Source organism: Anoplophora glabripennis, unplaced genomic scaffold, assembly GCF_000390285.2.
Source record: "Anoplophora glabripennis isolate ALB-LARVAE unplaced genomic scaffold, Agla_2.0 scaffold2510, whole genome shotgun sequence".
Taxonomy (NCBI): Eukaryota; Metazoa; Arthropoda; class Insecta; order Coleoptera; family Cerambycidae; genus Anoplophora; species Anoplophora glabripennis.
Genome location: NW_019418584.1, coordinates 1 through 12,006, shown reverse-complemented (window position 1 = coordinate 12,006; position 12,006 = coordinate 1). Strand labels below are relative to the sequence as shown.

Genomic DNA, 12,006 nt, shown 5'->3' with positions numbered 1-12,006 from the left:
ACTTTGTCCGTGACTGCGATACATATCTTCGGGGATATGTAACAAAACTTCTTCTGTGTGCGGTACATATCCCTGGGGATATGTAATTTTTTTTACATTTGACCCTATAAAATTAAAAATAACACAATTATTGCTATAAACTTGCGTGTATCTGTAACTATATATCCTAGGATACTAACGTTTTCATTCGCAAAGAGTTTTGAAAAGAAAATAATAGAAAAATCATTATTTCTAAAAACTACAGATTCTGCAACTTCCACAGATACATAAAAATGTGATTATTGAGATTCGCATATTTTTTATAATGAGTACATACCCCCCGAGGTATGTACCGCAGTCAACGTGTTAATGATAAAAATATAAAATTAATAGTTTCCTTGACCTTAAAATATTTTTATATAGCATATTGTAATAATCTTGTGAGATGTGAACTTTTCTTACCTTATTTTATTAACTCTTCAAAAATTGTAGCTGTCATATCCATTTTTATTATTATTTTCTCCTAGTAACCCAACACGTTTTCTTTCATGTCCAACTAAATTTAAAACTAGTAATACAATTTATTTTTACCAATCACAATTTTCAGTTTTGAATATACTTCATTACATTACATTTATTTAAATTTTTGTTTGAAATCCTTTTTTTATGAAAATTTGTATTTGTCATATGCTAAATTCCATTTATTTTATGTATTTTCTTTTTCACTTTCAATTACCTCCTGCCCTCCTATTGGTTGTCTAATGTACACTCATACTCATTTGATTAACAACTTGCCCCAATTCTTTACAATTATAGATAGAAATGTTTTTAATAGTTTATGGTATTATAAATAATTTAATACAATATTTCAACCCATAATAAACTACCCATAATAAAATATTTAAAAAATTTAGTTTTTAACTATTTGTACTATCAAATCATTGATATTGTACTATCAAGGATAAATTAAATTCTTTTATAATAATTTATCGCATTGTTTTAACCCTTAAAAACCACCCCGATGACAAAATAAAAAAAATGGCTTTTAAATTATTTAAAATTAATTGTAATGCCTTTCTTATAGTGTTATCAGATTACTGGGTTTCTTAGGTTAAAGATTTTTTAGGTTAAAGGGTTCGAAAAACATGACCTTCGCCCTCAACTGCCAACTTCTAGCAGCGGTATCTCTGTTAATTTTTATCCTACACAAATAAAAAAGAAACCAAAATATTCTGTAAAAAAAATCTAAACTTTGGTACTATTAAATATTTTTCGTATCTTTTTTATTGTTAAAGTTATTTTCAAAAATGTGTTATTTCTTTTTGAAATAAAAAAAATTTTTGAATCAAAACGTAATTAAACGTATTTTCAGAAATATGCACAAAAAAATGTAAATTGTAGAAGGATTACCTTTCATTTTAAATCTCGTGAAAAATTCATCAGCGTTTGTACTGATTTTTTTTCTGAAAAAGCGAATTAACAGTTTTATCTTGATCATAACTGTTAATTTTTATGCTAATGACAAAGTCAAGTTCAGTTTAAAGATTTTTTAAAATACGTACTTTAAAAAATGTTCTGTGCATTTTTCTTGAAGAATAGAATTTTTTTAGTTATTTCAAGTTAAAAGCTTCCAATTGTAGTTTCTGGCGGACATAAAATTACCCTCAACCAGCTGTTTCTCAACACCTATTGCACCTACGTAAATGGAAAAAAAACTCAATCTTTTTCTTTTTCTGTAGGCTTCATTTTCTTCGTGATGTTTTCTTTTCATAGAATGTCCATTATCCGAGTTATTCGAGAAAAACTACTTAAAAACGTATTTTTTTAATTAAAAATATACATTTTCATTTTTCAATCGCCAATAACTCAGAAAATATTGACACTTATTGCAAAATGTTCATGAGATACCCTTTACTTAAAATTGATTGTTTTATCGATTCCTGATTTTCAATATTTTATTTTTCACCCCCTAGACCTTCCACCTCCCTGGACAAAAGCGGTCATCGGCACTATACAAGGTGATTCAGAACTTATCAAAAAAAAAATTTACAGGAAACCCTTACAAATACAATTTTGTAAAGAAAAAATCAAAAAGGACAGTTCGAAAATGATTTAAAAACACACTTCTGCACGGCACTGGAAACTGGTCCACTGTAAAACCTGACCTCGCACAATGCGACCGGCATGGCGGTGTGATAAAAACGGACAAAAACTTTCGCAAGGAAAGAAATATGTAAATAGAATTTTATCGCACCTATTTTATATCGGCAAATTCAACTGCTTTTGCCTTTATTAATTAATAAAATTAATTTGTGTTTTTAAATAATAAAATCATTTGACATACCCGATGTTACAACAATTGTTCAAAATTTTATCCACCAATGTGTAAACACATTTGGGTCCGTTGTACTCAGTTTCTACGAACTAACACAAATGTTGTCTTGTTTCACCATAACACAAATGCTTCACCATAAATTAAAACGATATCCATCAACTCCGAGTACACGCAAACCATTTTTGACACTAACTACCCATTTTTGACACTAACTACTAAAAACCTATTGTAAACACCACAGATAACAGGTAAATATCGCAACGACGATTGCAAAATCCGAATTCAGTATTCGGAGTCGCTGAGGCCACGTGGCGAATGACGCTAGAGACTACAGTTGTCCAGCTATGTAGTGGTTGAATGTACTATAACTTCAATATTTTTTTTCTCGGAAACTATAAGGATTTTACAAAAAATTTTTTTGGATAAGTTGTGAATCACCCTGTATAACTTTTGTTTCATGAAATCATGAGCTACTTTCTACTTACAGTCCAACATTCACTTCAATCGATTCTATCCGAAAAAATTCGGAATGGAAACCCTTGTTTCCCTGGACTATTGGTTACTACTTCCTAAAACAGTATAAATCAGTGAGATTGAATCACTTTAGGCCGTTGGATAAGAAGGCTTTTGCTCTAAATTCCTCAGTTTTACCATGTACCTATAATTGGTATTTCTGAAACCATAATTTCACATACCATACCCTTTTTTCTATAAACTAGCTCTCGTCCAGCCCCTAGGAAAATTCCTGCCTACGCCCATGCCTGTATCTATCAAAATTTAACATATTCGCTGTTTCAACTAAATCCCTTTTTATATTATGTTCTTTTAGCTAAACCTTCTGAAACTCGCAAAACAATTTTGTTTCAGGTATCGCAAAACAAACATATCTCTTATTGTATACACCCTGTATCTTAACCATATAAGCTAAACCCATTCAGGTCCGCTTCGTTAGTGTATCAATGAAAAAATACAAAAGTAATTCGAAACTCCATCAGTGTTATATGAATACATATGAACTACAAATTAAATATACGAGGACCAAAAGTAAATCGTAGCAGGCTGGATTCCGGGAAGTGCGAGAAGGAATCCGAAGCGCAGCAAGTACGTGATAATAACACCAATAAACTCGGAAATTTGTTTAATATTTATATAACGGGTGGTATTATTGTGGCGTTCGTATTTGATTTATTGGTTATAGTACTAGTTGCGAGACATAACATTCTGCCTGGCCGTTTTCTCATTATTACTGTTATAAAAGCGGTCGTTGTGTGGTGACGACCCTACAGGGTGATTCGATAAATAATATCACGAAGAGAAAAATTAGAAAGGTGTACCTACAAGCGGTGTAGGACTTGCCTTCCCTGAATTTTGCGAAAGAGCCCTTTTAAAATAGCGGAAATAAATAAAAAGAACAGATTTTTGTATTTTGTCATTTTTATTTCGTTGGAATTTCTCAAAATGATATTAAAGAAGGGGCAATGATGACGTACTGTATTGACAGACAAAATTGGGCATGTAAAAATGTAATCATGTAAAGATAGTAGATGATTTTATCTTTAGAACACAATGGTAATACACTATGCTAGTTGAGAAACGCATAAAACCAATCATTTTCCAACATTTAATGTGTTTCCAGATGGTCTTAACTATTACTGCCAGTAACAAAAAATGTTTGAGTTAAAATTTGGCATTTTGAGAAATATAGTAGGATCGTATACGATGCAAAGTAGAGCAAAAAATTGTCGGCCTTTTATCAAAGGAAAATCGTGTCATCATTTTTAGGAGGCGTAAGATAAATCATTTCAAATTTAAAATGAAATTCAATGTAAAATCTGAAATACCGCTGCATACGCACTGTGTTCTGGTAGTAGCTGTAGTCGCCCAGGTGCATCGAGTGTACGAACTGGTCGGTTATACGTCAAATACTAACCTGGCGAGCTTTGCCGTCAATTAGAGAGCGCTTCCAAAAAACAAGTAAACAACAGTGGCGCGTACAGAGGTAAAATGTAGTACATATGTGGAATTTAGGAAACAAATTGGATTTATAATAAATTACATTTAAAATAAATAGTTTATGAGAATAAAGGAATTTTTGTAGCAACAAGGGTGCCAGACCTGAATTGATCCCTTCGTCCCTTCATAATGTATAAAGAAATTATTCAATTTGTAAAACCCTTAAAGGCGTACTTCATTGGTTCCCTTGATAGGCAATGATTTATTACTTTGCATCGAATATGATCGTACTATAGTTAAGTTTGATTAATAGGTAATTAACTTAGGAGAATCATTTCTTTGTGTTAGGAAAACTTCTTACAAAGAAAAACGTTTCTCCTATGAAAATATCACCCTGTACCGTGGTCATTTGTCTCGATTCAGCCATCTTTCCTTCAAACAACGAGCAGAGGAAGCTAGATAGGGGTTCCGAAACGGATGTCGCGAGTTTGAAGACGGTACCCAGACAAAAACCCTTTAATGGCGTCGTAGGGTGGTCCTAAGGACTCAAATAAACACAATGAAGGTCCCCTATTACTTTTATAAGGTCACTGTCAGTAATATCGTATGCCCCAATGCCGCTACAAATACATAGCGTAAAAGAAATTTGTATACAAGGTGTGGCGTGTATAATCTATAAAAATTACAGCTTCCTAACGATATTTGTAATAGAAAAGTTCTATTTTTGGTTTTTTTTTTTCGTAAATTAAAGTTCAATTATGGATCAAAATATTTTCTATGGAACGGTCCTGTCCGTGTGCTGTACGATGAGTTACGTGCTGTAGACCAGCCGCGTAAATAAATCGTCGTTGAAAGATAGAAAGATACATCTCAATTTTTGGGGAATTTTTCGATGCAAAAGTACAAACTAAGAACATATTTAAAAAAAACTGATATTTTCTTATTATAATAATTAATTATAATTACTATCTTTAAATGCATTGTTGTTACTGCAAGAGTTCGAAAACACAACCACATCCGTAAGCATCTGTAGTTACCAACTGCGTGCACTAAACAATCTCCATTAAAATATGGGCAAAATGAAATAAAACTTACTATTTGTAGAGAAAATGTTGAAATTGATCTCCATTAGCGCGGATACAGGCATGGCACCGACGCACCCAATTTTGGTGAATATTTTCCCAAATTCCAGGAATTCCCCTAATTGTGTCAGCAGCTTCAAGTAGGTATACGATTTCGCAATTCTTCCACCGTAGCAATTAAAGTATTGTAAACCAACGACTTCAAGTGACTCCAAAGATAGAAGTCCATTGGAGTTAGATCGGGTGACCGAGGTGGCCACGGCACAGGACCAAAACGTCCAATCCATCGCTGAGGAAACATTTCATTCAAAAGTGTCGCTACTTCTCGCGTACTGTGTGGAGGAGCCCCATCTTGAAGATAAAACATACGTGCCCGAACTTGCAATGCCACATCGTCCAATAATTCAGGCAAACAGTTCTCCAAAAAGTCAGCTTATGTTGGTCCATTTAGTCGTCCTTCAAAGAAATAGGGACCCACAAGTACATCGCCTATTATGCCAGCCCAAACATTTACCGAGAACCGATGTTGAAAATGAGTGTGCATATTATGGAAATTCACTTCATCACGGGTAAATGTCGCCTCTCTGTTACACAAACATAAGCAGAAAAGTCTACTTGATTGGCACATTGCCGTAAAAACCATCTGCAAAAACGCATTCGTTGATCACAATCCGGAGGTAAAATCTGTTGAACTGGTTGCAGATGATAGGGGTGCAACAATTGGCGCCTTAAGATGCGATGTACGGTACGAGATGAGGTTCCTACTTGCGGTGCGAGTCGTCGAGTACTAATTGTGGGGTCTTCGTCAAGATTTTCCAACACTGCATCTTCAACATTAAGGTTCACTTGCTGATCACGCCCTTCTCCTCGAGGAATAACACTTCCCGTATCTCGCAGCCGCTGAACGCACTGTAGGATTGTATTTGCATATGGGGGGGTGACGTTGTGACCATCGGTCCTGATATAACCTAGTCACCGGGAGTGCATTTTCTCCGGCTGCACCATACACTAACACCATATCGACACGTTCGGAAATAGTAAACGCATTGTTTTCTCGGTTCATTGCAAAACTGGGTTGTGCACAAACAAAAAAATTAAGCAAAATAAGAAATAAGAATCTCGTTTTTAATGTAATCGGCACGCTATTCTTATTTTTTATTTCTTTATAAAAATTACACTATCGTAGAATTACAAAATAAAAACTTTTATCTGGAATCTTTCACTTTGTAACACTGATGGGTCGATGGACCATGCTTAATATTTAATAATTAAGTGAATAATGAATTCAGTACAAGTACAAAATCAGTTGACTGCACAAATTTTTTGACAGTGTAACCTAACCTTCTTTTAGTATTACTAGTATTAGATTATATCGACTTAAATTACAAGGTTGCATCTCGGGTCGCATAAAAACATTTCCAAAGTTTTTAATAAATAACACAGGGTCGGCGTTCATTTTCGTTAAATAAATAAACCATAATTTACAAAAAAAAAGCGAATATAGAACTTTTTCGTATAAGACTTTTCTATTACAAATATCATCAGGAAGCTGTAGTTTAATTTTTATAGATTATACACGCCACACCTTGTATATTTAATTCTGTGCTTGGCCTGAGATCAAGAAACACCCTGTGCATAACAAATATCACGATTTCCCCTGAAATTTTAACTTTTTCGAACACTCCTTGTATATTTAACTATAAATAAACTGAAATAAACCGGCCAAACACTAAAATCAATCTTAGTTCCATTCTATGAGCGTTATTCACAGCCCAAAATGCTCGGCGATGGCAGGAAAGATTCCGTTCTATTTTTAAATACTCATTGCTCGTGTCGTTCCTGTTGTTAATAGCTCTACAGGCATCTTAAAACAACACAAAGTGGCGTGAAAATCGAGATATAAATGCAGCCATTAAAATGATCACCGCTTTTATTATATTTTGACAAGTGCTCTCAGTTCTTTGACATATTTATTTATTGCAACCAGAATCCGTCTCTTCCCACAACTGAACTTGACGTCCCAAAACAAATCCATACGTAATTAACGAAGGCGAAGTATTATTGCTTTACTTTTACGGCCTTCTGCGTTGATTAAAATAAACTTTGTAGAATGTTTTCGAATAGAAGGCAATTCGCCGATGTTTTGAAGAGAGTATTTACTCGCTTTTTAACAGTGAAAATGTTCAAAGAAACTGTAGTGTAACGCTAGATGTTAAGAAAATACAAAACCTCGGTAGCGACCGCTGGGCGCAGGTGTAGTCCGATCGGAATGGTTTTGGAAATGTTGTGTAGGTAAGACTTTTTTGCGTTGTAACGAGGAGGAAATTTTATAAGACTCTGTCAATGTGGGAGTGCGTTTATAAGTGATCTCGACCTAAGAACTAATTTTGCTGGAGCATTAGAAACGTTGCGTTTTCGGTAACCTTTTCCCGCTAGACCAAGAAGAAGCAAATCTTAAACCAGACCTACCAACGACCTCTGTCTCGGGCGCAAGCCTTAAATACAAACCAGCACGTATTATCCTTCAATCTGACGTTGATAAGACCCGACTTCAGCAGTTGATAAGACAGAAAGAAACGTCGGTCAGCGTTGTACACCTACAACCCGTCGGTACAGTACCGAGTCCACAATAATTGTAACTGGAGACTGCTGAGTGATGAATAGCACCCAAGCACATGCTTCTGCGTGGGTGCTAGCCATTAGGAATGCGCCTTGCTGATTCTGCATTGATTTTTTTCAAGGAAAAATTTTATGTAGCAGTGTGGCCTACACTGAAGAATCTGCGTTGGAACGTAGAATTCTCTTTACTTACACGGGGTGTCTCAATATTCTGAGTACATAGAGCTACCAGTTTCTTGTGATCAAAATAAGCAGATTTAACTAAACTTACCTCTGTATAAAGTTGCTTCGTTTAGCCGCTAGGGGATGTCAAAGATGACAAAAGCTGTAGCTTCTACTTCTTTTGTCTTAACATTTTTGTATTTGTAGTAGCATTATTTGTAGCAGTATTACTTGAAAAGAACTTTTTTTTGTCAATTTTCTCGAATCAAGCTTAGCTAAATCTGCTTATTTTGATTGCAGGAAACTGATAGCACCATGCCCACGAATTATTGGGACACCCTGTTCAAAGTGAAATACTAGCCATTTTGTTTTTAGCATCATTAACACAGTAGTTACTCTGAGTTAACAATAATTTGTTTCATATTTCCAATGTTCTTTCTTATGTAGTCACCTGGTACAACTTCTGGTACAAATATGGATGTTTATGCAATTCTGCGTTTAATTTTAAGGTGTTAACATTTTGAAAATCGTCTCAATAGCGTTCATAATTCTAAATTGCAAATCAATTAAAAATTCAATATACAGTGTGGACCATTTTGGTGATGCATGTATTGGGATCTTCGAAACTATAAGAGGTAGGGAAAGTTTTAGACAGTTCTGCTGCTAACTTAATGGCGATTGCAAAACGGTCGTAGCTATTAAGGTTTTTGAGTCAATTTGAAAAAAATACAAATGTGGCGTTTTCGAAAATAGTCTGCAGCATTTTTATTTGGAGGAATTTTTTAAATCTGAAAACACTTTTTCACAGCAAGTTTTTTCGATGAATTTCAGTGTATATTTAGATTTTCATTGCGACGTTTCAGCTGCGAAAAACTATCATTAACTTTCGTTTTTCTTATGGGCGCCATATTGAATTTTAAGCTGACTAAATAGAACATTTTTTGGCTTTTCAATGATGCAATATATGTAAAAAAATATTTCAAACGTAACCTTAAAAAGCAATATTTTAATATTTTTAATAAATCTGGCAACACCGCATATTTTTTCGAAATTATTATAGAATATTATAAAATATTGTCAAATTTTTGTAAATGCTTATTATTAGTGTCATGGCCTTGAGCTTTGCGTTATTCCATAGAAAAAAAAATGTGATATGTTGGAGTGTTTTATTAAAAATTATGGAAAAGCAACTGTAGCTTTAAACAATTATATTGGAAATTATCCCGAAAGACAACCACCAAATGAAAAGTATTTTTCTAAATTTATTACAAATTCGAAAATGTTTGGAAGTTTTGAAAAGATACATGCTAAAAACTATGTAAGAGATAGTAATAGCTGGGGCAATAATAATATTTCTCCTGGAATAACGGAAAATCATTTTGACTATTTTAAAACAAGTGTCACTCTAACTGTTAACAATTAACTCTATGATTAACAATAGTTCAAAGGGACAAGCAGTTTGAAACAAATGAAAATATTATTATCGTCATGGAGATTCATAGAGTACTGATGGGGCTTTGTTTTGTAAACACGTAACCATTTAACTACTATCGTTTTTTCACTCGACGTCATAACGTTAATGATAAGCTTTTACAAAAATTTGAAACAATTGCATATTACTTTCGAAAAATTATGCGGTGTTGCCAGGTTTATTAAAAATATTAAAATATTTATTTTTGAAGTTGTTTTTGAAATTTTTTCTTACTTATATTATTGGAAAGCCAAAAATGTTCGATTTGCTCAGCTTAAAATTCAATATGGTCCCCATCAGAAAAAAGAAAGTTAATGATGGTTTCTCGCAACCGAAACATCGCAATGAATATGTAAGCATACTACAAGAAACTTGCTGTGAAAAATTGTTTTAAAAATTCCTCTAAATAAAACAATTGCAGACGGTTTCCGAAAACGCCACATTTACTTTTTTCAAAATATATAACTCAAAACCCTGAAGAGCTAGGGCCGATCTTCAATGCCATTAAGTTAGCAACAGATCTGTTAAAAACTTTTTAACCATTTCCTATTTCCTATCTCTTACTAGGAGAGATATATATCCACTATTTCTCTTATACGTATAGACGCTAAATTTTAATCGATACTGTTTCACGTCTACTAAATTTTCTAAATTATTGAATACGTAATATATCTTTGTAATAACTCGTCAGTTTTTATTACAAACGACGAATTTAATATGTATTACGCAGTATAACTGGGTTTTATTTCTTTGAGCAGGAATGAATAAACAAATAAATTTATGTTATTGAAGTCACAGCAACTATTTTTTATAACAAACGTAAATATGCGCAATTAACCTTTAATAATAGAAAAACCGTTACTCTGCTTTCCACTTCAGTTTTAATAAGTTTACAACAATCAAGCATCAACGATTCCTTGGTCTTACGACAGCACTTGACTGTTTCTCTCTTCTATTTCCAGGTGCTTCAGCAGGCGGGCAACGTCGAGAGGCTGGGCAGATTCCTGTGGTCGTTACCGGCCTGTGATAAGTTGCACAACAACGAGTCAGTGCTGAAAGCCAAGGCGATAGTGGCGTTCCACAGGGGCAACTTCAAGGAACTGTACAAATTACTAGAAAGTCACACCTTCAGTCCCCACAACCACGCCAAGCTCCAGGCGCTCTGGCTGAAAGCTCACTACATAGAGGCTGAAAGATTGAGAGGTAAATAGTACCTTAATAACCGCTAGATGTCCTCGCTTATGTCTCACCGACAGTAGTTCAACGCTGTGTAAATATAAACTAGCTGATTTTTGACTTACTGTTACAGGAAGGCCTTTGGGCGCGGTGGGCAAGTACCGCGTCCGGCGAAAATTCCCCCTCCCCCGCACCATCTGGGACGGCGAGGAGACGAGCTACTGCTTCAAGGAGAAGTCGAGGAGCGTGCTGAGGGACTGTTACAAGCACAACCCCTATCCCAGCCCGAGGGAGAAGAGGGAGCTTGCCGAAGCGACGGGACTCACCACGACGCAGGTCTCCAACTGGTTCAAGAACAGGAGGCAGAGGGATCGGGCAGCGGAACACAAAGACAGGTAGGTGAAGGTCGGAATAGGCTGAAATGCCTCCTTGAAACTATTCTCTTGGTAAAACTTTCAGTAATGTAGTGTAGTAATAAAAATAATAATAGAAGGGACTTCCCTTTTAGTGATTTTTCTACCTTTTCAACTTAGAGTAGGTAGATCAGGGCGGGTCAGTTAAATTGAAGGCTTCTATTGATTTTAACCTCAACATGTACTCGAAGCGGCGTAATTCTAACAAGCGTTGCAACTTATTCTATTTTTTTGCACGTCTTAGTCCAGATGTCTTGAATTCCTTATACTATATTTAATACAGGACCATTATTAGTCAGTAAATTGCTTTTTTCTTCGTTCTTTTGTGTCTGTGACACAATACAGGCTCGCCACCTGCGGTTAGTTTCTGCAACCGCCCGATTTTCGATTTTTCTACCTGTGAGGCGGACGGAGAACGAATTTCCCATAGCCGGCCGATATTAATTGACTTAATCAGTAGTGAAAAGCAGACGGGAGAGCCGCGATGCGTACTCGGTATATCGAATTACGGCGGAAGCCCCAGAGTTATTATTCGATATCCCGAGTGATGAGCTGAAAACCGAGGGGGATGTTTTATTTTCGTCGCTTCCTGTTAATCCTGCGGATAGGAAGGACGGCAGGCGAAACAAACCGTGAAAAAAATTCGTCGGCATTGTACGGGGTGCTTGGGTTAACATTTCTCAGTCCGATATCTGGAAAACCGACAGATATTTATTGTAAAAAATACATACAGTGTTGTTTTCTAGACTTGCACAAAAAATTTTTTTGCTGTCATACATGCATACATGAAGTATCGTGAGTGCATTAACCCTACCA

General features: G+C 35.1%; 1 protein-coding gene across 1 annotated transcript; it reads left to right on the top strand.

Annotated features, from left to right (window-relative positions):
• Positions 1-3,325: 3,325 nt before the first annotated feature.
• On the top strand, positions 3,326-11,176 carry LOC108916164 (homeobox protein SIX2). The gene is made up of 3 exons (XM_023456744.1): positions 3,326-3,415; positions 10,564-10,804; positions 10,911-11,176. Exons 1-3 carry the CDS (start codon positions 3,326-3,328, stop codon positions 11,174-11,176), a joined length of 597 nt encoding a protein of 198 aa, XP_023312512.1.
• The last annotated feature ends 830 nt before the right edge of the window (positions 11,177-12,006 follow it).

Coding starts and splice junctions, on each gene's coding strand:
- LOC108916164 (XM_023456744.1), top strand. CDS start 3,326: ATGAACTACAAATTAAATATACGAGGACCAAAAGTAAATCGTAGCAGG. Junction 3,416..10,563: donor AGGAATCCGAAGCGCAGCAA/GTACGTGATAAT, acceptor TTCTATTTCCAG/GTGCTTCAGCAGGCGGGCAA. Junction 10,805..10,910: donor AGAGGCTGAAAGATTGAGAG/GTAAATAGTACC, acceptor TTACTGTTACAG/GAAGGCCTTTGGGCGCGGTG.